This window comes from Siniperca chuatsi, linkage group LG2, assembly GCF_020085105.1.
Source record: "Siniperca chuatsi isolate FFG_IHB_CAS linkage group LG2, ASM2008510v1, whole genome shotgun sequence".
Taxonomy (NCBI): domain Eukaryota; kingdom Metazoa; phylum Chordata; class Actinopteri; order Centrarchiformes; family Sinipercidae; genus Siniperca; species Siniperca chuatsi.
The window spans coordinates 12,224,014-12,251,049 of record NC_058043.1 but is presented as its reverse complement, the minus strand read 5'-3'; the positions used below and the strand labels follow the sequence as shown (position 1 = coordinate 12,251,049).

The 27,036-nt window shown below is 40.1% G+C and overlaps 1 protein-coding gene and 1 long non-coding RNA gene across 7 annotated transcripts; one reads left to right on the top strand and one right to left on the bottom strand.

Moving 5' to 3' along the window:
- On the bottom strand, positions 1 to 1,560 carry LOC122863843. The gene is made up of 2 exons (XR_006375101.1): positions 1,077 to 1,560; positions 1 to 826 (listed from the first exon to the last, which is right to left on the bottom strand). It is a non-coding gene; the product is annotated as an uncharacterized LOC122863843 (long non-coding RNA).
- On the top strand, positions 768 to 27,036 carry LOC122863817 (rho GTPase-activating protein 40). 6 transcript variants are annotated; one of them, XM_044170619.1, is made up of 15 exons: positions 768 to 904; positions 12,229 to 12,446; positions 13,223 to 13,443; positions 14,268 to 14,346; positions 15,163 to 15,311; positions 16,477 to 16,642; positions 17,300 to 17,391; positions 17,935 to 18,012; positions 19,401 to 19,560; positions 20,471 to 20,553; positions 21,934 to 22,140; positions 22,527 to 22,670; positions 23,081 to 23,232; positions 23,665 to 23,720; positions 24,508 to 27,036. In XM_044170619.1, the coding sequence occupies exons 2-15, from the start codon at positions 12,248 to 12,250 to the stop codon at positions 24,612 to 24,614; spliced, it is 1,893 nt and encodes a 630-aa protein (XP_044026554.1). In that variant the 5' UTR covers positions 768 to 904; positions 12,229 to 12,247; the 3' UTR covers positions 24,615 to 27,036. The 6 variants fall into 6 exon arrangements, with proteins under 6 accessions (XP_044026554.1, XP_044026529.1, XP_044026520.1 ...); XM_044170594.1 differs by lacking the exon at positions 768 to 904 and adding an exon at positions 5,898 to 6,163 and having other exon boundaries at positions 13,226 to 13,443; XM_044170585.1 differs by lacking the exon at positions 768 to 904 and adding an exon at positions 5,903 to 6,163.

Sequence of the window (27,036 nt, the reverse complement as noted above, 5' to 3'; positions counted from 1 at the left end):
TGCACAGAATCAGCTTTATTTACCAGCTATGTGTAAACATACAAGGATTCTGCTCTCCATGTACTTACACAAGAACATTTTCAGGAAGATAGATAGAACAACATACAAGAACAACAAGAATTCAATAGTTGCAGAGTGCAGAGTGCTGGAATAAATATTGACTGATTAATGTAATAGGTTACTTTATGTATTTGGAGTATTACAAAAGTATAGAAATATTCAACATAAGAGACAAATCAAGCAGAACTAATACAAAAAGTAGGTGAGCATGCAATTATAAGTACAGTAGAAGGAAGAAGATAGATAAATAAATAAATATTAAAGAAACCCTCCAGGTCCTATTGAAACTGTTTCTCTGCATCTCTCACATTCTCAAATTTGGATGTTGTCAAATGACAGGCTTCTAAAAAAAGAAGAGATTATGGGTTGCCAATGGGAGTAGAATTTGCCTGAGCATCCTCTTAATCCAAATGTAATATTTTTCAAGTTTCAGGAATGACAAGAGGTCAGATATGCAGGAATTGCATGCAGGTGGAGTCGTTGATTTCCATTGAAGCTGTATTCTCCTGCGGACAATTAAAGTGGTAGCTTTTGAGCTGTGAGTTGACTGTTTATATGAGAAAAACAAAACAAAACAAGAGGAACATGCTGAAGAACCAGAATCATCATGTGGCAGCATGTGTTGTTGTGGGACCCCTGCGTGATGACGTCAGCCGCAAGGTGAGAAAGATAACGTGGACGGTTGGCGGAGGAGAGCGGCCTCTCTCACGTCTGTCACGTCCCCAGGCAGTTTGATCTTCTCTCTCCTGCCATCTGTTTGTTGTCACTGTTCACAGCAAGACTCATCACTGTTACTTACATGGAAAAATCCTCTTTTCACGCTCAGTCGAGCCTTCTCACCCCGGTAAGTAAACTGGTTCAGTTAGTGGATCTCTTTGTTTTCAGTTAGCTAGCTACCCTTTTACAATTTGTTAAAAAACGTGAATTTTCTTATCAAAACCACTGATGTTGTTTTAGAAATGGAGGCAAAATAATTGACCTATAAGTAGTTTTATGTGTTTTGTTTGTAATTTTACCGTCTGGCTTTGTGCTTCTCTTGTCCGGTCGGGAAACGTTTCTGGTTGCTAGGGTGTCAGGATCTGTTGCTATGGGCGGTTTATTTCTGCCTGCATGTGCAGCTGTGTTCAGCTGCTAAACATAAACATAAACGTAGTAGAAAGCAAGTGTTTCCGTAGATTTCATTGAAGTTTGCTGTAATATTATGCATGATGGCCCGACCGATAGTTGCTTTTTGAGGCTCATACTTATATGTAAGGGATAATGTACAGGGAGCCGGTCATTACTGCGAAATTAACCCCGACCAGGTGATGCAGGAGGTCTAGAATCAACCTGACGGGGTTAATTTCGCTGTACATTATCCCGCTTATTGCTTACTTACGTCTGTTATAGACCAATTGACCAATCAGAATCGAGTATTCAACAATGTAATAATGATATTTAAGAGTTTAAAAAATCTGATAATACCTCCCACAGAAACTTTTAAATATATGGCAGTGAATTAAAGGAATTAAATTAAAAGTATTTGTTACAGCTGCATTTCAAATGTTTGTCATTAGTTGACGTTAGATATCATTGCTGGAGTAATATTCAAATTTGATTTTTTTAAAGATAATGCATACTTCTTTGCTTCAGTATCGATATGATATGCTTGAGTATTACTGTTTAGTGCTGTGAATTTCAGATAATTTAGTTTCAGATTAGTTTAACTTCTCTGCAGACTGACATACTGTACAGGAGTAGGCTGCATAGTTGGTCTGGCTTTTAGGAATTATTGTCTAATTGTGGATATTAACCTCAGGTTTTTTCAGCTCACTGTCAATGGTATATATTGACGAGAACACATGGCCACTATGATTGTTTTAGGTAAATTAGAAAACTATGCTTGCGTGTTAAATACTGATACCTTAAGAGCCAGGGTGAAGGGTGTGTGCTTCCAAGTTTAAATGGTAAGAGTCAGTGCAAAGTACTACTGCTCTTGTAATTCACTTTTGCTCCATATGGCAAGAGAAAAGAAGGTATTCCAACTTTCATTGCTAGTAGCTTAAGCCCTGCTCAGCTCAGGTAGGCAGAGTGACTTTACGAGAGCACACTTTGTTTGTTTTGGTTGACGCAATGTGAAATCTGTTTCCAAAAGAGAGAATTTGGATTCACACAAATATATGATAAAATGACTAATAAGGAAAATAAATAATAGTTAATCTATGATGTCCCTCTGACTGATGTAGTTGCTGCCATTAGCAAGTGTCGAGAAAGGACTGACAGTGTTTGTGAAATGGCTCGGTGGAAGAGATAGGGTCAAGGAAGTTAGTTTAACCTGATCATTAGGAGAGATATGGTTACATGCAGATCATTTTTCAATTATTTATCATGATTGCTATGATCATGTAAGTGTCGGGTTTAATTCAGACGTCCATTTATAGCTCTTCTTTGGAGAACATGCTCACTGCCTGCTTTATTGCCTGCTTTCATTGTCAGTAAGTAATAAAATTATAAGCTACTTAATATGTCAAGTAAGGCATGAAAGTGATGTACTGCATAAGTGCTGGGTGATAGGGAGAGAGAAATGAATTCATACGTGTCACATCGTCTTTTTAGAGAATATGAGCTGTTGCCATCAGACCAAAGGTGGTTATTATTATCTAAACTCAGCAGGCCTATAGCTTTCATACCAACCAAAGTCCCTTAAACAAGTCTGAAATATAGAAGCTGAATCTGTGCATATGTGGCAGTCGACAGTTGGTGTTATTATTTAATATTGAACAGTGAGCACTTTTGCTGAATTTTATTTTTGTCTCACACAATTAAATTGAAACTTTCCACAGTTCTTAATGAGCTCATTTGGTAATAATTTACAGATTAACCCCTGCTTTGGGTGAAGCCATAAGAACATTTTTGGCAGAAAGAAAATATCAGTGATGCATAGTTATGGGATGTCCTCTGTGAAGTTATTTTAGATAGATAAACGAGTTGTGGATTTTCTAGTTTTTTGCTTTTATTTTCTTTCAGCCCCTTGCGCAGGGACATATTTTGAATGACGCATCAATATGTTTATATGTCCAGATTGTTTGAAGCTTTCTTCAACTCACTTCCCACCTGCGCTTTCACAACTTCAAGTGAAAGTTCAGCTACACCATCCAGATGAATTAATGTGCCAGACTTTGCAGCCAAAAATAATGATGAGCGGAAACACCCACATCACTGTGGTTGTCATGCAGGAGTTCGATCGCTACAGCACAGTGTATGTATAAAATAAAAAATACACGTGCATGACTTGTTTTTTCATCCCATAAAAACCTTTTGCACTTTTGACTAAAACGTTTGCTACAGATTTGCACTTTACTATGTTTTCACTGGTTTGTGTGGGACAGTGTTGTGGTCATTGGATTGAAGACAAACTTGCATTAGCTGCATCAAATTAACTTCATCATTGATGACACAGTGCATCACAGTACGTCCACCTCTTGTTTCTGTGTGCTGTGTGAGCATATACAGTATGTAAGTATATATAAGTTTTTAATTGTGTGTGTGAGGTATGAGTGATAAGCTGCATCATTCTGGCTCTCTGTCACAATTTAGTTTTTTTTTAGGGTTTCTCACAGTTAGTTAAGCCACCTGGAAGAGTCAGTGAGTCTGCCTCGGCCTGGGCCACATTTTCTTTTTCTCCTCAACTCTAATTCACATTTTAAACAGCAGATTCTCTTATTAGGCATTTTTTCGGTTAATAGAAATAGCCAAACAAATAAAGACCTACAAGAGACAACATATGCCACATTTCCTCCTCTCCTGTAACTCCTCTCCTGTCTTCTCTTCCTCTGTCATCGTTTTCTCTCCTGTATTCTACTCTCCTCCACTTTCCTGTCCTTCCCTCCCCTCCCTTTCATGCCACACAAGCTCTGTGCTCTGCTTGCCAAGAGGTGGATGAGCAGGGCATGAGGCTAAGCTGTCACATGCCATGTCAGGGTCACACAGAGACACGCCATCATGTTCTCCACTCTCCTTTTCCTCAAAGCATATCTGTGAGCTAAGGAGGATTGTCAGAGAATGCGAGAAAAGGCTTGACATACCAGAAACAACAGTCAGAGGTGATTCAAGATAAAGGAAAGAAACAGTTTAAGGAAGGATGGGGCAAGAAGGGCTTTGGTTTACTGTAAGAGGAAAGAGCATGGCATGAAGTTACAGGAGAGCAGATATGGTGGTTTTACTGGACCAGGAGGAAAATCAAGATGAGAGTGAAGAGAGTGACTGAGAGACACAAGTCACAGGGGAGACTGCAGAGACTTCTCCACAGTCTAAAATGATGGAGAAGCGAGGAGTGAGGAATAAGTTATTGTGAGTAGAGAGAGAGCTGGTGAGGAAGGAAAAATCCCTAGAGGGATTCCTGCTGTCTCCCTAATCTGTGTTGATCTGGTTAGAGACAAACCGAGTGGAAGAAGTGACTGGGCAAACTGCCAGCGAGCTGAGACACGAGCAGTATAGACTATACTAATCCAAAAACAGAGAGGAGCCTAATCTGATTTCAGCCACACCAAATGAAAATGTTAATTGATTCTGTATTTTGTTTACTTGTTATTGAGCGCAGTGTGTAAAGGTACATTTTCTCAATGTCCCAGTGGTTTTAAAAAATTTAAAGGTCACATTATGAGTTTTATACCACTGAGTAGCTCACATATATTCATAGAAACACTGTATAGATTTCTTATAATCTTAAGCTTATCCAACACTGATGTGGTACAAAGTCCAATTCTTAGTGCTGAGCCCTCAAAGCCCTCTCCTAATGAGACAAATGTAGTAAATCTCATTGAAATTATGATGTTGTAATAAACCCAACATCTGTCTTAGCTCAGTTCAGCACCAAGTAACCTTTTGTGCACCAACCTTTTGTATAGCACATTTGATACCCAAAGGCAGTTTAATATGTTTTATATAGGTATATAAAGGCATTTATTGAGAAAACAATTGAAAAAATTGCATTCTGTCAGTAAAGTTCAAAGTCCAGTTTCATTTAGGTTTAAATTTTAATCAGTGTTAATAAATTAATTTTAATAATGGGCAGCAGAAAACATTTAGTCCTGCAATTAAAAGTTACAGTCACAGTTTGTTCCCATCTATGCACAGCATAATGATTTGAAGTTTTACCATGTTTTAGCTCTTGAGACAGTTTGTAGACTGCTCCCAGCTGACCTGTGTTATCTGGAGGGTTCATATTATGAAAGACAGTCAGATCAAAATCTTGGTATCAAACCACATCAGAACAGGTTATGTCCAAAAGATGTAACAGAGGACACAGGTTTAATTGTAGGTTGTTTGTGCCCGCCCTACTCTGCATTGTGTTCCTATAGGTCTGATCCAAAGAGCCCCTGTTTTTGTCTAAAGCTTTTCATTGATATTCAACCCTGCTGTAAATAAGTGACAGTAAATTGGATCATGGCCTTAAGTTACTGATGAAAACCATAAAGACAAAAGACCAGAGGTCAAGTTAAAGAGAACAACATTGCAGATTCCTGAGGTTTGAGTTTGAGTAAATCAGTAAATGAATATGTGAGCATGTTGCCACTTATACAAAGGATGTTTTCCACTTTCTCTGTGGTGGAAATGATGAAGCCCCAGCATAACTTTATCCAAACAGTTAGTCAAGCCAGCCAGCCAGCCAGCCAGCCAGCCAGCCGGCCAGCCGGCCGGCTAGTCAGTCAGGCGTGCAGCTGTTGTGTTCTCTGCCTCATCCATTCAGCTCTCAGCTCCAGCCCCGTCCATCCAACCAGCCATTCAGACAATCTCTTCCCTCTGTCTGTGTCCCAGCCTCGGTCAGCTATTCAGCCACTCAGCTCCTCTCCCTCACTGGGCCCCCCACCCCCAACGTAGACCTCCTTTCCTGCCCCAGGATGCGATGTAGTGACGTGCCTACCAGCGCCGTGAGACTGTCCTTGTTCGAATGTGTTTGTGCAGAGAAGAGATTACAAGGAAACAGCTTGCCAGGGGCAGGCAGCTGCTGTTTCCTACAGCTTGCAGCAGTTTGGGGGGACAACAGCAGGATGCCGTGGGGGAGAAGTGGCTCGGCGGCCCTGCTGCTGCTCTCGGGCAGAGCCATCACGCGAGCCAAGGCCAGGTAGGATCAGGCCTCTGCTGCCGCTGTGGACTCGGGGGCTGTTGGGACTTGAAGCTCATGTATGAAACTAACTCACTACCATTAGGCTAAAGTGGGGTACTATGAGTGCTGAGCAAGGTTGTTTTCACATGCTTTGGTTTTTGATCTGAAACTGGTTTTACTGGTTAATCAGTGCAACAATGAAATTGTTTTTTTGGACAAAGTTTAGGGACTTTGTAGACTTACTGTGATTCAAAATCAAAACATAATTTCTGTGTTTAGGATTGTCTATAGATCATAGGACAGATCCGACATGTGTTGACAGGGGTTGAGAAGAAACACTTTCTCAAGGCTGTAACTGTTGCATTCTCTGCAAGCTTAGAGGCTTGCAATGGTATTCAGTCACGAGGATTAAACAGTGTTGCTTTCAACACAAACCGCTTTTTCAATTGGATTACAGAGTTGTTGGTTGGGGTCACTTTGTGTTGTTTCCCACAGTGCTGCGTATAAACGTAAGACAACAGTTTGACATTTTGTCCATTCTCCTTTCAGAGTGGATGGTTTCCTGTTGATTCTCTGTGTTTTGAGCCCCATTCAACAAGAAACAAGCCCAACACCCTGACATTTTCAGTAGTCCCTGTTTTCAATTGTCTATTTACAAAAGTAGGGTGTGTTTTGTGGCTGAGCTTTATAACTTACTGGCAAGGTGAGGAGTATTATTAGCAGGTTTGAAAATAAGACAATGCTGCTTTTCCTCTTGGTTCTTGAGGCAAAACAAGGAAGTAGATTCAAAGCTTTCCTCGTTCCTCTTTATAACCTGTGCTCTGAGGGTACTCTATAGCGATGTTGCTGGCATACCTCGTTTGATTTTATTAATTATGATCTGAGTTGTTATGAGTCTGGCACAAGAGTTTGAAACCTTTAGTTTGGATACATTTTTAGATAGAAAGCGGAGTTATATGACAAACTGTAGAGGTTGAAGTCGCTGCTTAGGCTCTTCCTTGTAAGCTGCACAGCAGGTTTCAGTTGAATTTTCATGGAAATGCATTGCCAGAATTGTTCATCACGCTTTTATTAAAACAGACAAAACAAAGTCATGCATTAGCAGACTGTTGAAAACTGCACATCTATGTTTAGGTGAAATGTGTGAAAATGGTAGGCTAATAGGTTTCACTAAAATTACCCAAGTGTCAAAACTACTAGAATGTTTTTCTCACTTTTCACCTAACCTAGTTTACATCCTCAGCTGACAAGAGAGAATGAAAAAGTGATCATGAGTCTGTGAATTGGTGGGGGTTACAATGTTGACAGACCTGTTACGCTTGAGGAACTTGAGACATTTTCTCTTGCTGTCAGTTTTTCTCACTCTGCCTCGCGCTCATAGACATACATCACATCCACCTGACAATTATTTATGTCATCTGTTTAGTCGAGCTCAGGTATGAGGTAGAACTAGGATGGTATTTATGACAACATGAATGGTGCGATAAGTAGCTGTCTTCTGCATATAAGGCATGATTTGATTTAACATACCATGTCATTAGCTGTCACATCACAAGTATGTGCTGTTTGATTTGAGATGACCTGTTTGCAATGCAAACTCAACCACAGAGTTTAAGAAAGAAAAGAAACATCTTCATCCTTGGATCCGTTTGATTAACTTAATTCTTAACTCATACAGTGACAACTGCAAAGCAAAGAGGTGATAACATGCCTCATCTTTTCAACAAAGAATCATTGATTAATTAGCTCAAGTAAAGTTGTGTAGCTTTCACTAAAAGGCCAATAAAGTGCCTGAGGTATACATGTGAGTGGACATTAAGATTAGTCAGCTTTCACTCGTGTGGCTAGAGGCTTCATCATTTACATCTATTAGATCTCTACTCGAATAGAACAAGGACTGTCATTGTTATGTTACAGCCAGAGGAGTTTTTAACTAGTTTTGTTGAACATGCTTGTTTAAACCAGAGAGGAAGTTGAAGGCTATCAGGCATGCAAGCAGGGCGTGTCACCTCAGAGTGGTGCGGGAGGGGACAGGTGTGAATGATGTGTTGATGTTCAGGGAGTCATCACACCCTCCTGCATTCCAGCTCCAGCTCCACTCAGCTCACAAACACGTGACACCACACAGCCTCAGTAAAGTCTTCCAACATCAATTCTTCTCACCACACAGAGAAACTGGAGCAGCAGACAGATTTACATCACACTCACATGGTGTCCAACCACCAGGACTGGATAAAACTAGGTTTTGTGCTGGACTGTAATTCCTGGATTCCTTTAGCATTGTGGATATGGGAGGCAGAGAGGAGGTAGTGGTGAGCATAGTCGGGTCCACTATGCAGTTTCCACGCAACAGGTTGACTGGTTTCAGGCTCCGTCCTACCCAAAGCCCAGCGGGGAGCAAGCATGTGAAGCCACCCTTCCACAAGAAAAAAGCCAGGTAGGTGTGATGAGAAGGAGTTGAAGTCGGAGCTGGATCAGCAGGATCGAAATCATAAATGTTTAGGTGAGAGAAAGAGTGTTGTCCGTGCTCGAAGTGAAGTTGTGTTGATGGCACTTTGTGCGGTAAAGTGAAAAAATAACCTGACAGTCAGTGGTGGAAGAAGTATTCAAATCATTTACTTAAGTAAAAGTAGTGATACCACACCATAGAAATACTAAACTACTCAGTTACAGTAAAAGTCCTGCATTCAAAATTTCACTTAAGCAAAAGTACAAAAGTATTATCAGCAAAATGTACTCAAAGTATCAAAAGTAAAAGTCAGTGTTATATCATTATATTACTGGACTATTGTTATTGATGCATTATCATGTACAGTACTTTAATGTTATAGCTGGTTGAAGTGGAGCACATTTTAAATGCTTTATATACTTTATATCTATAACACAACATCTCATATTTCATATACTGATCACATGTTTTGTTTATAAAATCTTGATCTGAAAACTAACTAGTAACTATAGCTGTCAAATAAATGTGGTGGAGTACAATAACAATATTTACCTCTGAAAAGTAGTGGAGTAGAAGTATAAAGTAGCATAAAATGAGGATACTCAAGGTAAGTACAAGTACCTCAAAATTGTACTTAAGTGCAGTACTTGAGTAAATGTAAATAGTTACATTCCACCACTGCTGACAGTGAAGTGCGACATCATAACAAACATGTCACTAAAACCCCCTGCAGTTGTGGTATGTGTTGTCTATGCTGTGGAGTCTGTGTTTCCTAACCTTTTTTAGATGGTGACTCTATTTTGACATTTGTCCTATTCAAAACATATGGTAATTGTATGGTGGTTTGCAGTCAAACTTTCATTTGTGGGATAGAAACAAGTTTATCTTGTGAACTTGAGTCATTTTAATGTCAAAATAATTCTCAGATATTTTCACATCATTTTAATCTAATTTGAATTCTTGTGGCATTCACTTAAGTTGATGCGGCTGCTGAGCAGCAGGATCCAGTGCGCTGCTGTGAGTCAGCTGTCTGCAGACCTCTGATCTCTCAGGCTTGATGTATTTTATCCTTAAACGTAGCAGGTTGTGAGCACATGTTATGGCTTTGGACAGCTGTGTGTGAGCGATGTAGTGAGCCAGATGTTGCATGAAAATAACAGCCTTTATTATGTCTATATTGCTTATTAGCATTAATACTGCATGTTCTCTCCCCATATTGATTCCCACATCTAAATTCAGGTTATTGGCTGATGCTGAGTTCTGATCATATAGTATATTTTCTTTTCCTATTTAAAATCTGTTTGGAACTGATAGAGATCATTCTTCTCTCTGTCTGTAATCATTTTAATTATAAGTGGAGACATTCATACAACAACTCTCTATTAAGGTTTGTCCAAATTTTAATTACACCGTTAAAGACGGATTATAAAAATGATATTGTTACAATCTTAATGTGACTAAAAAACATTATTCAAAGTAGATCCGTCTAGTGCCGAAACAATTAGTCGATTAACAGAAAAGCAGACAACAATTGCGATAATTATTTAAGACATTTTTCCAGCATGCATGCCAAACATTCGCTGGTTTCAGCTTCTCAGAAGTGAGGATTTGCTGCTTTTCTCTGTTTTATATCATTGTAAATAGAATATCTTTGGTTACTGATTAATCTGAAAAATAATTGACAGATCTGTCTTGTCTGGCCAATACCTGATGCCTTCAGTAATGACAGTATCATTGCGGATACAACTTAAATAAATTGGATCTGTGCATATTATTTTATAATGCATTTAATGTCTGATTTAGTTAAGTAATTTCATTATGTCTTGATATGTTGGAGGATGTATTTGGAAAAAGCTCTGAAAACCGCTGAAATCTTAGAAGTCTTTCCAGTGAAATGAAAGCCAACTAATCACATCACATTACGTACTACTATGATGTATGTTGGAATGTAACCATACTGGTTTAGAGGATAGTAAAACAACGGCATGGCCCATGTTACATAAAGGCAGAATGAGTACGATCTTTCTAAAAAACAATGTATAGACTCATACAAAAATAATCCCTCTCAATCATCACTTATAACCCACTAGAAGTGTGTGGCGGTGTCTGTATCTGCAGAGACTGTGCCCTCTGCCTGTATTTTGCTGTGTTCGGGATGTTTCTGGGCATCAACCTCTGCCCCTCGCTAAGCCTCTACCTCCAGCTCGCACTCCTTCGCCTTTTCTCCCCGGGGTCTGTTCTGCCCTGGCTGACACTGTAATCGAAAACCACACATTTTCCTGCTCTTGAGTCGCTGCCTTATGTAGGTATGTGTTGCTGCAGGCGGTACACCGGGCTGTGTTCTGGCAACCACGGTCAGGGGGCATCCGCTTCTGGTGTCGTGGAGCCGGGGAGGAGAGACCAACTTTGAATGTTGTGTTTACAAACCGCAACCGTCAAATCCTACTCATTCTGCCTTTAACACCGTTTGACAGTTTTGATTAATTTAAAGGCTTTAAGGCAATGAAAACATAATTTTATGGGATAGTGGAACATCTGCATATTGGTCTAGGTCTAAGACAGTGATTTCTTTCACTTAACTTTGTTTCTTGCTTCATATTTCTCTATTTGTCTGTGTATGGTCCAATAATACTGAATGAGAAGTTAATATAGGCCTGTTTAGTATATGACCGCACACAGAAATGACAATGACTATTTTCTATTTCTTTTTTTTCTATTTCTGTGTCTTAGAAAGGAGACTTTCACTGAATTAAGTATCTATTGAAACTCACAACTGCTGTCATCACAGCCCCCCTCCCAAGACACCATGTAACCTGGTTTAACCCACCTACACATGTAACATCTCGATAAGCTCTTTGCATCACAGTGTGACGGGTATTTTTGGCTCTAATACTTCGGGCAACTATCATTCCATTCATCATCCATGTCGGCATGAAAACTCATCTGGCATTCCTCAGAAATGGACTGGTATGGTTTGGAATGTCTCTTGAGATTTGCTAACTAGAAGAATGTGACTGAACTGCACACCGATGGAGTGAGTCAGCTGACCACTTCCTGTGTCTGTGATCACGAGGTCACACTTTAGTGATTGAGTGTGTCTGCAGCTGAGAGTGTCCTATTGTTGTTAGAGAACAATATCCTCTGTTGTTGAGTCCTGCACAGCAAAAGCTGGCTGCATTGTCCCTGCTTGTGTTTGGAAAAGAATCTGAGATGATTTATGATATCTCTTTCTTAAATTGTTCATTGCATGTTGTTTCTTCCAATGTAAGTGGGTTATATGCATGTATCTGGTTCGGTAGATGAAAGGGTGTAATCTATAGGAAAACAGATCTCACATTCTTACAGTGACATCTAGTGGATCTACAGGGTACTGTGCCTCCAGGCTACATTTTGCAAGAACAATAGAGACCCCCCCCTTTGTGTCCGCTCTCGCCATCTCTCTCCTCGCTCCGGCCCTCCCTCCATCCCACTCCTTTTGTCTCTCCTTCTCTCTGGGCTCTACCGACTGATTCATCCTCCACACATCGCCTCAGTCCTCACCGTTCCTCCTGCGTTTGTATGTGTCTTTGTGTTTCTGCTCATTTGTTTGCATGCATGCGTGTGATTTCTTTACGTGTGTGTATGTCTGTACCAGAAATTCCAGCCCCACCGCGATGAGCGTGGAGCCCTTGGCCTGCCCGCAGGACCAGGCAGCCGAGCCACACAGCACGCACACGCCATCCTCCCAGGATCAGGAGCAGCACCCCGACAAACTCTGCCTGGACTCGTTCTGGAGTGAGGTGGAGACCATCCGACAGGGGAGTGGCTACACAGACCTCGAAAGCACCAGGAGAGACTCCAGACAGTCAGAAGGTAAATACTGCAAATCCTGCGCTGACAGGTTAAGAATGAATAGAGAGAGCTTAGATAGAAGTCATCATGGGTTTATGTGGTAGAATTACAAACCATCAATGTTTAATACAGCTGCCACTGAGATCCTCCATGAAATGATGCATTTGCCATGGCAAAGTAGCGCTCATCACCATGACAACACTATCAAACGCTCTGTGGCAGCGAGTGTGTAATGTGCACAAGCCAAATAGCAATTCACAAATGTTGACTTGATGGGAATGCTCTTTAATTATGTCCATTCAAATGATCTCTGTTAATTCTACCCTTTAATTGATCCTTTTGATGTTATGTTAAACAAAAACTGTTTTAAATACATTTTTCACTAATGAGTAAACCCTCTGAAGTCTGGATTTTTGTGTGTAGGTGTGTGTGTGTGTTTGTGCCTCATTATTATTTTGAGAGGAGAAACAATTTTATGTTCTTCCTTATTACATTTTAACAACTTTCTAACTACTGTACTTAGTGTCCAAGAGCCGGTTGCCAGTTCCTCATAAATTTGGACTTAACCTGGTTATAACGGAAGTTACGACTGAGGAGGGATTTTATGCACACACTTAGTAATGGATTTATGAATAGCTGCTGCAACCCAGTCCAGTCATCTAGTCAAAATTTTTAACACTATATTACATCAAAATTAAACTTTGGTATTGTAACATTCTGCATTTTAAATTGCATTATTTCTACATGTTGTTGCTGTTGTTGTTTGGATCTTTGACTGTCTGTTGAATGTGTCTTAGAAGGCGAACAGGAGGAGCAGTGGTTGGCTGATGCTGGTTTGTCGAACCTCATCAGTGAGGACAGCGAGGATGTGGACAACGCGGTGCTGCTGTCCACTCTGACCCGGACCCAGGCCGAGGCAGTTCAGCGTCGACTGGATTCTTACACGCTGTCCCTCCGCAAGAGGAACAAACCGGCACCGCGTGACGTCCGCGACGTCTTCAACTCCCCCATCACTCAGGTCAGGACTTGAACTATTTAAATTTCTGAATCCCTCCTGGTTTAAGGGAAGTTGTTCTGTAACTCACCACAACCTCTGACATCCCAGTGGAGGAGGAAAAGCAAATGGTCTACACATAGAAAAGTGAGCCAGATGTTGTATGAAAAAAAAAAGTTGACTTAGGAAATTTGAGAGTGACTTGTAACAACTTTTTGTCCTTTGTTTACACTGACCCAAAAGAAAATGCAAAGGCACTTCATGCTGATGGGTTTCTAAATCTAATTGCAGTTCATAATGCAGAGTAACATACATACATATACGCATTAAATCTTGTATATGTACATGTAGATTTTCACCTAGAGACTCAGCTTTCCTTGATACGTACAAATTCATCAGTTGCCTGTATTTCCAGTCTCAGGATTACTGTTATGCTGTTATACAAGTTTACAGCAAGCAGAACCTGTCTGATTCAAAGCTGCATGTAGTAAAATATAAAATACCCATTTCCCTCGTGACTGTCAGGACTCAGTGAGGGACTCTCTATTGTTCCGTTGTATTGTGCTGTCTTGTTCCATGCAGAGGGGCTAACCTGTGACAAGAAAGGCAAATCACATGTAAAGGCCATGCTTTATCCCTGCTGTCTGTCTGAGCAGCCCTGAGAGGGGAATACTGAGGGGAGACTGTTCCTCTGATCCTTATCAGTCCTTTATCAAAGGAAACAGTCTTCTTCTATTCCCAGTGGTGCAGAAAATATTACAGGACTGATATTTTTAACTTAAGTTGTTCCTTACATAAAGTGTTGTATTTGTGTTTGTGACATGTAAATAAATGCTCTCTCTCACCAGACCCTTCTGCCTGAGTCCCAGCATAGTGAAGACCTTGCCCAAAACAGCATGGCATCGGTTGCCAAAACACCACTATCAGGTAAGAGCAAGTATACAACACTTTAAAAATGCTCAAAACAATGGCTGCAATTGTTTTAATAATCTATGTCAAAACAAGAACCCCGATAACTGTTAGATTTTAATAAAGTTACCCTCTCGTGTACTTCCATTGTTGTATCATCTTGCAAACTACTAACAGGTTTAACTACAAATTAACTTCCTTACATGTCTTTAAAAACACATACCTGAAGAAGTCAGGTGAGCAGCAGAGTTGTGAGGTCCTGATGTGAGGACATGGTGCCGCTGCAGAAAGTCCCTGTCCTCATGGTGCTGAATTCACTTGCCATATCTAAATAAATGTTTTTTAATAAAATAAACAGGGAAACAGTCCTTACAAAAAGTGCCTTGTATGCCTGCTTTCCTGACATTTACTAAACAGCTAAATCTTGTAATTCAGTTGTTGATGTTTTAACAGAGCAAACAGTGAAATATACACATCTTAATTACAATACAGGGAGTGCCATACTGATACAGATCAACATTTGCTACAGTAAATAGTAACAGTGACATCCATAGTAATTTACTCTTACTTTTCTATGTGAACAGTTCTGAGTATTGACTCTAAACAGTTATAAAGGGATAAAGGACACGTCTGCCAAATGTTTTTTCTGATGCTTTGTTCCTCTGTTTTGGGAGATGAGAGTCAGATAAGAGAGAGTGTGTGGGTACATTTTTGTTGTTTTTTCTTCCTCTTGTGCATTCACATTTTGTTTTTTTGTGACATCTCTACAGTGGACTTCCTTAAGGGAACTAATTGATTGGAGTTTGTGTGTTTATGGGTGTGTTTCCCGCTCAGCTGTGATGCCAGAGCATCAGCGAGGTGCTCCTAAAGAGGAAGTCTTCATCACCGATGTGGCTTACTGCGAACAGGCCGTCATCTTCCTCAAACAGGCCAAACTGGCCCAGAACAACAGCCAGCACAGAAAAGAGGATGGCACCTTGCCTGTAAGCACCAAAACACTTTCCCCTCTTCTACTCTTTTTCAGGGTGACTGTAAGTTCCACTTCCTTCAGGAAAACTGGAAGTTTTAAAATATTATTTCAAATGAGGAATTTTGTAAATGTTCCAGCAAAGTACATACGTGATGAATAATAATATTAACAGTTTGGCTTGTGTGGCAGGAGTCACGACAAAGTCAAGATTAAAATTAGGTACAGGGAGAACTTTGAAGTATGAAATACGTCAGAACGAATGTTTTGCTCTGTGATCACTATAACAAACATTTCTGACTGTACGTTCATCTTGCTGTTAACTTTTGTTCGACAGTACATGCTGCGTCCAAAGCTTCTACTTTCTCTTTATCACATATATCATTATATCATTGTAGTCTTACATACAGCTGAAGGGTCTTACAACATTACTTAATTTTCAATCCAGTCACCAACATACAGCTATTTTAAAAGATTTTGTGTGTTTTTGTGCTGAAAGTAGTTTGCCTTGTAGTTGTGATTATAATTGTGTTCTGTAGTATTAAAACGTATTGAAAAATAAAAGTTGTTCCAACTGATCAGGAAAAATAAATGTCAGTAATTTAGGGCTTTAAGACTCTAGACATTTTCACCAAACTTTTCACAGAAATCTCTTTACATTTCAGTCTCTGTTTGGACCAAAATATTTTGAGTTTTGGGTCAGGCCGGGTTTGACTTTTGATGTAAACCTGTTGTACATACACACATTCACACACAAATGTTATTGTAAGCCAATTCTAATTGGCCCCGCTGTTGGTTAGATAACAGGTTTAAGAAGAATAAAGGAATGAGGGAATTAGCTCAAACAAAAGAAGAGTTGTTGTGTCACAGAGTCCAGCAGATTTATTTTTCAGTTTCAGGCTAAATAAGCAAAAGGGAAGAATTAGTGTTTTGTAAATGCCGTTGCCCCATTTTCTTAAAGACACAGCAAAGAGTATTAATCAAGGGAATTACATAAACTGATGCACAGTAAATCCCAGTATTATGTAAGTGATTTGACACTGTTGCTATTTTCTTCTCTTCTCCTCTCCTCCCTGTTCTTTATCCCATTCTCTCTCTTTACCTCTTCACCTCCATTTCCCAACTCTCAACTCCAATCCCCCTCTCCTCACATTTCTCTCTCTTCACTCTCACCTTCTCAGCGGGTTATCTACCCCAAGTGCCGTTTAGGAGTGACTCGGATTCAGGATCTCTCCCACACTGACATGAAGAAGGTGCGTCAGTTGGCTCTCATCGACATGACAGCGCTGTGCGACCTCTTAGAGCTGGAGGTCAAAAGGCACAAAACCGGCAAGAGGAAAATCTCAGGTATGGCGGCACCCAACAGGAGCATAGGGACGTGACTTTACAAAATAGGCATACTGCAGACGGCTAGTCTCTTTTTTTTTAGACAATAACATTTTAACTATGTGCAGTGTTTATTTATTGTCTGTTCTCACACGTTGTCTCTGATTGTGATCCAATCAAATCAAAGGAAAACAATGACTCAAACTGGCACTTGACCGGTTGTCTGCAGCTCTAGTTCAACACACACATTTCTGCAGAGATTTCCTCCTGTTTCCCTGCAGTCTGGATGATTAACAGGTCTAACATCAGTTTATTCCCATGTGATGAATCTGAGCATGTTTAAAGTCTCAATGTGCACCTGTCTCTTTACTAAGTATTTTCTATAGTACCTGTTTCTCTCTATACGTGATAGCACTGAAAATAACAATAAGCTATGGTGGCATATTCTTTAGTAATACATTAATTAGCCACAACTAATGCTACCATTTTTTGGTTAGCTATAGTTCGACACACTGCAATTACTGTATGTTGCCACGATCATATACACAGAATTACGCAAGCACTGACATGGCAGTTTGGATGTAGGCATACACAAACACACCACACAGGCAAATGCAACTGTGGCTACATGTCAGTGTAAGGCGGTGAACAATAGAATGACACTTTGGTCTTTCACAGAGAGCACGCTCTTCGGGGTGCCGCTGGCCACGCTGCTGGAGAATGATCAGAAAATGAAGCCCAACACCTCGACTCCTCTCTTCCTGCAGGCAGTAAGAACCTGAAATACTGTGTTAAATGACCTTAAAAGACATTTTTTCATAACTTAAATACACACAATAAATACAAGAAGTGTAAAAAGAATATAATTTCAAACACTTTTTATATGAATTTAGTAATTTCAGTAGTAAGTAAGTTAGTAACAATCAGTGCTGTATGTGGGTTTGAGGTGTTACTTTAACCAATAATTTAAACAACCTCTGAAGTCATTTGAGTTTTTGAATGTGCCTATAATATATCAGATCTGCTATTCTCCCCTGGTCTGCTATAAGAAGACAGTTTGCATCCTTTTAACCATATTTTGCTCAACATGTGTTCAGCATATATTTGTCGTTGTTGAACCTACAAACCACGTCTTCAGACAGAGCACATAAAATAATCTCAGTGTCCTCTGAATGTGAAATGCTTTGACCACACCCTGTATGTAGCGGCAGTTGCTGAGAATAACCAGCAGAGGTGAGCAAGAGATTCTTATCTACTGATGCCTGACTCTCTGTTAATGTCTCTCTCTCCTTCCTGTCTCTCTCTCTCTGCAGTTGTTGTCGTTTTTGGAGAGGAAAGGAGTCGATTCGGAGGGGATCCTGCGGGTTCCAGGATCTCAGTCCAGAATCAAGGTACAATATTTGGATCCACACTTATTTCTGTCACACAAAGCTGGCACTGCACCAAATTATTATATCACAAAATGTGCTCTTTTTTGTATCTAATGTCTAAAGCAAAGTGAAAAAAATGTTTCATGACCTAAAGGGCAGCCAAAATATTGACACTGTAAAATGTCAGAGGTGCTTTAACGGCAGTGAGAAAAATCAAACAGCTTCACTGAGTTTAACTATAGTTGACATTTATAAAACCAAGGTCCAATGAGACAAAATCAATAATGTTTTTTCAGTTGCTGTTGCCAGATACACCTTATGATTCTGTATTTAATTTAGCACATGCACAGTAGAGGTGAATCAATTAAAGCAGACAGAAGAGGGCGCCATTTAGCACTTAGGGCGATAAACAGGACAGATTATTGATATAGATCAATCAAGTACTTGTAATAGATAATGGATTTGACAACAATGATCATTTGGAGAGAATTAACTGAGCTTAATATTTTGGAACAAATGTTTTCATCTTTACTTTATGGTGAAATTAGCGGACCAAAATATTTCACCATTATAACAGTATTTATTGTTCCCAAACCATTTTTTACTAAATCAGAATACAAATATAAAAATGTTTGTAAATTTAACAAATTTGATAAAAGTTCCACTATCAGTATACTATAGTTGTGACACATCTGTATTTTCTCTTCTGTCCCAAGTACATGAAGGATCTACTACCCTCAGCATGTTCTGACTTTTTGTCCTGCAGAGCACAACATACTTTCTTCCTGATGTTAGATACACAAATAAAGGCAGGAATCAACGGGAGTCTATGCATTTAATCCAAAGCTCAAAATCCTGTCTAACCCATTATAATATTTGTATAAGACATAATGTGGCCGCCTCTGTTAGCACCAGGCTGTAACATAAGAATCAGTAACACAAGGTAATAGAGCTTATATACTCTTATATACACCGAAGGCACAAATACAGACTGATAACATTCTCAGGTAATTAGTTGTGACCTCCAAGTACCGAAGTGAGCTCTGTGTGTGAAAATTGGAAGTATCAGAAATCAGCCCGCATGCCTGTGTTTGTAACATTGACAGTCATAAAGAGTTAATTTAGTACTAATGAGTTTTAAATAGCTGCTCCAGAGCCATGTCAGCCATGTGAGTGACAAACAACTCTCCATATCAAGACTTTATACTTACAATGTAACATTTATCGACAAACTTTATATATGACATATACTCACAAAAGCCATTATCCGTCAGTCAAGTGATCTTTAAGATCAGGCACAAGTCACACAAAAAATTACAATTAAATAATTGAAAACCGTGAATCAACTCACTGATAGTGTTTATTAGAACTTTGACAGTTCATCTATGGTCATTGTTTTCTACCTGAAGCTGCTGCAGCAGAACTTGGAGACCAACTTCTACTCAGGTCGTGTCAGCTGGGATGAGGTGAGTCCAAATGACGCTGCCGCGCTGCTCAAGAAGTTCATCCGGGAACTGCCCGCTCCTCTGCTCACCGCCGAGTACCTCAACACCTTCAGCGCCGTCAGAGGTCAGTGGACACTTTCAGCTTTTAGCGGTTTAAGATGTGATGAACACCAGCAGCCGTAGCTCCAATTCCCAAATGCATATTTACTGCAGGATTCTCGTGTTGTTATTCTGTAGAGTGTGCAACATTTTAAATCTTGTTAGATTCAAAATACTTTACACACCCAGGCTGTTATCTACAGATACAAGACACATGTCTGTTATATGGATTAAAGAACTTTCAGTTTCACACACGCAATTACACTGCTCCTCTATAGTTACATACTGACCAGACCTGTGATAGATCACACAGTATATCAGTATGCAGATGGGTGTGTTATAGAAGTATCTGGTAAGTTGCACATTTACTGTATAAAACAGGCAAACACAACAAGTCCTCTTCTCCTCCTCTACATGACTTCAACAATCTGCTGCCCACTTTTCCAGACAGCTCAGCAGGGTTCACATCATAATTACCTGAGTCTCTTTACCATGATGACAGCGCTGTGTGATGCTTATCTTTTCTGCTCCGGCTGAGAGATCCACATTAAGATGAACAAGTTGATATCCTTTAAGAGGCGTCCCTACACTGCCACGAAATACATGCACAGTGACAAAGCAGCATAAAAGATCTGCTATTTTCACATCAGTTTCACCTTAATAAAAGACTGGATTGATATTACTATAATCTGATTGATGACTCGCTGATGTGTAGTTTGAGAGGAGAATCAGTGCAAAGTTATAAACGACGTCTGACCACAGAGACATAAGCTAACAAAGCTAATGGCCACCTGTCACAGTGTCATTAATCTTTAGGTATCCCATTATTCTTAGCTAAACACAGAGGAAATGAAGAGGGTGTGTGTGTGTGTGTGTGTGTGTGTGTGTGTGTGTGTGTGTTAAACTTGTCTTACCTTTGCTCTCTCCTCCTTCAGACATCACAGAGCTGAAGCAGAAACTCCACATGTTGAACCTGCTCATCCTGCTGCTGCCTGAGCCCAACAGGAACACACTGAAGGTACACACACACACACACACACACACACACACACACACAACACAACGACATCTCATCAAGTACAGACAAAAACAGTTATCACACTCTAAGATAGATTTCATTTTAGCACATTTGGAATAGACTGAACACATACATGATCTTAATCACTGTGTTTTCATGCACTCAGGTGATCTGATTTTTTTGTAAAACATCATGTAAACATGAAACATCTATCAGGATAAAAGAAACAAAGTTAACACAGCTCGATTTCAAACACTTTTTGTTTTAACAGTTATCCTTCCAGGTTAACACACATTAACTCAAGTAGTGAACATACAGTAAGCACAAATTTGAGGTACTTGTACTTTACTTGAGTATTTCCATTTCACGTGCCGCTTTATATTTCTACTTCACTTTATTTCAGAGGGAAACATTGTACTTTTTACTCCACTACATTTATTTGCCAGCTATAGTTACTAGTTACTTTAAAAATTAAGATTTTACACACAAAACAGATAATGAGCTTTTTACAATATGATGCATTGTTGACTAACTACAACAGCAAAATAGTATAACACTCACAGGGGCCATTTTTCTGTGTTTGAGTACAATTAATACATACTTTTACATTTTTAATTTGTATTTAGTGTGGTATTGCTACTTAAATAAATCTGAATACTTCCTCCACCATACATGCACCAGAAAAACGTTGATCTCCAGGCTCAACATAGGTTGAAAAGTAGCTACCAAAATTCAAGTTTGAAAAAAATATTTCATCTTCAAGTAAAAACACTGCACTACAGTTTTACAGAATCCATAAATGACCCCAAAAGTGTTAAATTGGCCTTCAAGCTATATTTAGCATTCTTCAACACACCCTACAAGCTCTTCTTATGGTTGTCAGACATTCATGCCATGTTACAGTTTCACTAAACTTGACATACCGAAGCACTGTTTTATAATGCATTACTATATTGTTCTGCACCTAATCCACATTTTAAACACTCTGTTCTGTTATATAATGGCTTGCATTAACCATGACTCACTTGTGCACATGTGTGCAGTCAGCTCCGCTTACAGCATCCAGGAGCATAAAACCCACCTGAACTAATTACCTTGACTCCAGTGGAGGCAGCTGAAACTTACTGTGCATTAACATACTTCTCAGTAGAGGTGTTACAGATGATTCAGTCACTGTGATAATTCACTTTACTCCATTTTGTGCTTCAGTATAAGTGGCTTCTCAGCATTTACACACTGTTCATTTGAAAGTGAGAGAGTCTCTTTCAAACTGGAATGTGTTTTAACCTCCACATTGTGTCCAATTTGATAAATATAGATTCCAAAAATGCCTTTGATTTCATGTATCCGTACGCATGTCTCCATCTGTGTGTCCTTCAGGTCCTCCTTGAGTTCCTCAATAAGGTGGTTTCCAGGGAGAAGAGGAACAGGATGAACCTGTGGGCCGTAGCGACCATCATGGCTCCCAACCTCTTCCTCCATAAGGCCGTCCCCAGCAGACTGACTGAGGGGGCAGAGAAAGGACATGCGGAGAAGGCAGCTGATGTTATGAGGCTCCTCATCCGCTACCAGGACCTGCTCTGGACGGTAAGCCACACATTCAACCTCAAGAGGAGAGGATCGTTGGTTTTAGTGAAGAAACATTAGATGTAATGGTGTAATTATTTAGAGGCCATTAGATGTTTTCTACATGTGCTCATAACCAATTTTAGTCTTTAAACAGTTTTTTTTAATGATAATGAGTAATTAAGCAACACCCATCAAAAAACATGGAATTTCATACCCCTGACTTTGACTTTGGAAATAGCAGTTTGACAAAAGGTTCTTATCACAAATTCCCCTTACTTGATTTTTCTGGCTGTAAGATACAGAAAAACCAAGTAAGTCAACCTTATGATAAGAAGTGTAAACATATTCCTTGGCATGAAAATATAACGATCACAAATGTTGCGTCATGTTCCTTTATTCTTCAGATCCCTAATTTCCTCATGAGCCAGGTGCGTAAACTGAATGAGAACAGTAACCGGCGTTACCAGTTCTACGATCGCCGCATCAAGAACCTGCTGAGAAAGATCCACACAGACAGCCGCGAAAAACCTGATAAAAACACCTCAGAGGTGAGCTGGTTTAGCAAAGCTGCACTGTACTGTAAACCTGGACAAAAGCAACATCTGATTTTGGAACCAATAAAATATACAGTATAATTACTATAACAAATCACAGATCTTGTGGTAATTTTGGAACAAATACTATTGTTGATATAACTGTGAAAAGCAAATGCTGGGCAATAATATTTCCACACTGGAGTCATAATTAGGCCACTGTACGCACTTTAATGCATGCTAAATGTGCTGATTTATTTGTTAGGATTGATCTTATCATCCACTAAAGCTCCTCACACACTGATTATACCTGGAGAAACTGTTAGGACAGTAACTTTAGCAGACGTGTGATAACATAATTGTTTTACTACCCAAAGTCATTACAGTGATAAATATTCTTTAACTCTTTTTTTTTTGCCCTGCAGCCGTGCCGTACAGTGAAGATCCAGGTCGGGGAGCTGGTGAACGGCACCATGGAGTTCCAGCTCAACATTAATTCCCGAGCCTCAGACCTGCTCGCCCAGTTTTACCGCCAGTCCCTCTGCAGCCCCGAAAATGGAAAGGGCAAAATGCGAAGGTACGATACTGCACTCAGTTGAAAGGACTAACCTAACTAACCTCAGCCTTCTATTCAGAATTATCTTAAACATACAAACCATGGCCACCTTGCATCGTAAATAGATTATGAATACTGACTTCCACCAGTTTCGCCACAAAACACAAAACTATATTTGATAAAGACTTATTTCATGTACCTGTTGGTACTCACAAAACATGAAGAGGTCTTTAACATGAAATCTGAGAAAAATAAATAGATGAATATTAAACCAAAAAGGTGACGTGTAGTGACACCAGGGATGATTTCAACCTTAAGTTGAAGCTTTTTTTTTCTAGCAATAGTGTCACACTTTTGTCACCTGATGAAAATTTCCTTTAAGAATGACATATTATGTTTAACTACCTTTATGGAAGACAGGATGACCCATAAGTGTTTTATGTCTGTCAACAGAAACGGCTCGGTGGCGTATCCAGACTGCGCCCTGTACGAGGTGGGAGGGAATATTGGTAAGTCAAAGTGGCCGCACCGTTTTCTCTGGTTGGAGCAGTGCTGACCATTTGCATGTCTTTCTGCTCACTGAGCTGATGAGGGTAGAAAGGTCTTATGTAATGAACTGTGCAAGCGCCAAAGAGACACGAGCAGTACATCTGCAGTTATCAGAGCAGACAAATGCTTATAAATCACACGTCTGTGCTCTCACAGGAGAACAGTAAAAAATAAAATAAAATACTTGTTTAGTCAGTTCAGCTTTGTAATGTAAAACTTCTGCATCTGCATGTTAGTACCTGACTATTGTCTTATGATCACTGTGTTACAAGTCCTGAATGGATTCTAGACCCGGGGAAAAAATTGCTGATTAATTGAATAGTTGATCGACAGAAAAATAATCTGAAACTGTTTTGATAATTGATTAATCGTTATTAAAAGTTATTTTTCAAGCAAAAATTCCTCAAAATCTCAAGTTACAGCTTCTCAGTTGTGAATCTTGGCTGCTTTTCTCTGTTTTATATAACAGAAAATGTAATATCTTTGACTGTTGGTCAAACAAAATAAGACATTTAAAGATGTAATTTTAAATTTGGAAACTGGGACATTTTTTTACAATTTTCTACAATATTCAATAGGTCAAACAAATAATTGATTAATTTAACAATAATGAAAATAATCGTTAGTTGCAGCTGTAATTGATATGTAAAATAAAAATTTCGCTCAGCTACAAAAATTTTTTTGCTCAGCTACAAAAAAAATCCAACATCTAGGGCTTTTAGTAATGGTTTTGTGTGTTTTCTGCAGGTGAGCACTGCCTGGATCCTGACACACACCTGCTGGATTTGTACAACAGTAACCATGGAGGTGAGTGGGTCATCAAGCTGAAACCCAACGCCAGCAGAGGGCTGTGAACGATGGACGGACAGATTGGGCAACAGCTCGCTGAAGAAGGACAAAGGCAGAGCCTAAAAAAAGATCAAATCCACGCAGCCTTCTCTTCTTGTCCTTTTCATCCTTGGAGCAACAAGCGAGAAGGAGACAGATGGAAGAAGCAGAAACAGATAGATGGAGAATCTGCCAGGAGCAGAGGCTACAAACTGTCTATGATCAGATGAACACACATCGCCTTCTTTCTCTTTCCTCTACCTTTCTCTCTCTCTCCCCTTTTTCTCCCTTCACTCCATCTTTCCTCTCCTGTGTTACCGCCGGGCTGCGACGCTGCGAGCAAAAAGCTGCTGACGTGACTCATTACTTCCGACAGAGAACCTGCTGCATAGAAAAGAGAGCTGGCCGGTTTGGTTCGCCATCTTTTTTCCTCTCCAACCATGAGAGAGCAGATGGGGATGCAGAGCACCTCTGGCTATAGAGAGCCCGAGTCCCGCCCCCTTCTCAGGCCAGCCAGACAATGCGTTTTCCTATTCTGGGTTTCATTCATCTGTCCTCTGCAAAAAGCTGCAACAATATTCTGCCTGAAGTCTTTTGCCAGGTATATGCGTACTTTATAAGAAATCACAGAAATCTACGTTCTCCAGAAGAAATCTACCTGGGGAAATCAGGTTTCTCTAATCCAGTTACCCCAGTTACAAACACCAGGTTTCTCGTTTACATGATGTTAAAGAAATCAGCTTCCTGGAGAACGCCGACTGTCACTTATATGTGCATGTAAACACACTGACTGACTCCATTTAGCTTAGGATATGGACAGAAAACCCGAGAATCATGTTTTGCTTTTGTTAACGAAATACTGATGATTAAAAACCAGCAACGAGATAAAATATATTGAAAACCGAAAGCTAGTGGAACAGAAGCTAACCTGGCAACGGAGCGGGACTTCAGCTCAGTTAATCCACTGATCCTGCTCACATGGTCTCTCCACGGACCGTTTTCCAGCTCAGACATTTTGATCACAAAGTAAACAAAGACTTCTCTGTATCGTTTTCTTTCTTCGTCTGTGCCATTCAAAGAGGGAAAGAGACCCAGATGAACTGATATCCCCTTATCTGTGAAACCCGGCAATCTCCTGGGCCTTATAAAAATCCATGGACTTCCAAGGACCCCTGACCTGTACAGAACGGTGCTCAAAGAGACTTTTTTTTTTTTTTTTTGATACCAGGGGACTTGGTGTCACAACCTCGAGTACATTTATTGCACCTCTGAAGGGAGTCGTTAAGGACACACAGTGAAGCTGGTCTTCAGTTCTCATTTTTAAACACATGAATGGAAGTGACTCTTGAGGCATTCTGGGATTAATATTATTTATATGAATGTGATACCATTGTTGCTCCTGTATTTGATGAGTATTCTGTAGGCTAGAGAGAGTTGCTGCACTCTGTGTAACAGTATGTTGTGTTAAGTCACCCATACTCAGTGTGGGAATTTGCAGTGTTCTTGTGCATATTTCTTCACGCTACATTGTATTTTGATGGATCTCTTTACGTCTGTTTCTCCTAAACAGTACAGTAAGATCAATTCCATGTGTAAATATTGCTCATTCATACACTCTGCTGTGAAGAGGCACTGAAATCACTGCAGTAGGACTGTTTTGATTGTGTTGCCACTCAAAGTATTCCAAACACATGCAAGCAGCAAATGAATGTGTTGAAACATTTTGTGCCAATTGACAGATGTGAATCATTTACTCCTCGCAATCGGAGCCATGTTGGTGCTCCGCGGCCATTTTGTGGGAAGTGTCTCGAACACTCACACACTAAATAGACGGAGTAATGACAGCCGGCCCAGCACCAGCATCTATCAACACCCTCAGCTCCGTCTCTGTCACCTCCCAATAATGGACCGTAATGGCAGTGCGGTGCATGCATCAGCAACACGCCGAGGAATCACATTTCTTTGATAAAGGAGAAGGTAATAAATGGCTGTTATAAATTCTGCTGCCCTGGACCTGACGACAGCAGCACTGTGTGTGTGCGTGCGTGTGTGTGTGTGTGCATGTATGCATGTGTGTGTGTGATGAGCTTCATTACACAAGCCCAATTGGCCTGTCCCAGGGTCCCAGGCACAGTTCAGTGCCTCGGCACAAAGCGAGCTGATGAAACTGCCTTCTGCTGACAATCAGGAGAAGTAGGTCACCTCTGAAGCAGCATCCCAGAGGGCAAGCAGTGAGAGTCCAAACACCCTGAGGAGCGGAGCACATGGGCACGTATTGTCTAAACACACATGACACACACGGGCACGCTGAACAACATCATGTGGAGTCACCAAAACAAGGGGCACAAGTTCACACACTACACCAGTTTTCTGTTGACTCTGTTTGTATATATGTGAATGTGTGTGTGTGTGTGTGTGTGTGTGTGTGTGTGTGTGTGTGTGTGTGTG

Bases quoted from the DNA above. Each gene is read 5' to 3' on its own strand.
- LOC122863817 (XM_044170585.1), top strand. From the start codon at position 5,940: ATGCGATGTAGTGACGTGCCTACCAGCGCCGTGAGACTGTCCTTGTTC. The intron at 6,164-12,228 runs GTAGGATCAGGC...TGTCTGTACCAG, and splicing joins ATCACGCGAGCCAAGGCCAG to AAATTCCAGCCCCACCGCGA. The intron at 12,447-13,222 runs GTAAATACTGCA...AATGTGTCTTAG, and splicing joins AGACTCCAGACAGTCAGAAG to AAGGCGAACAGGAGGAGCAG.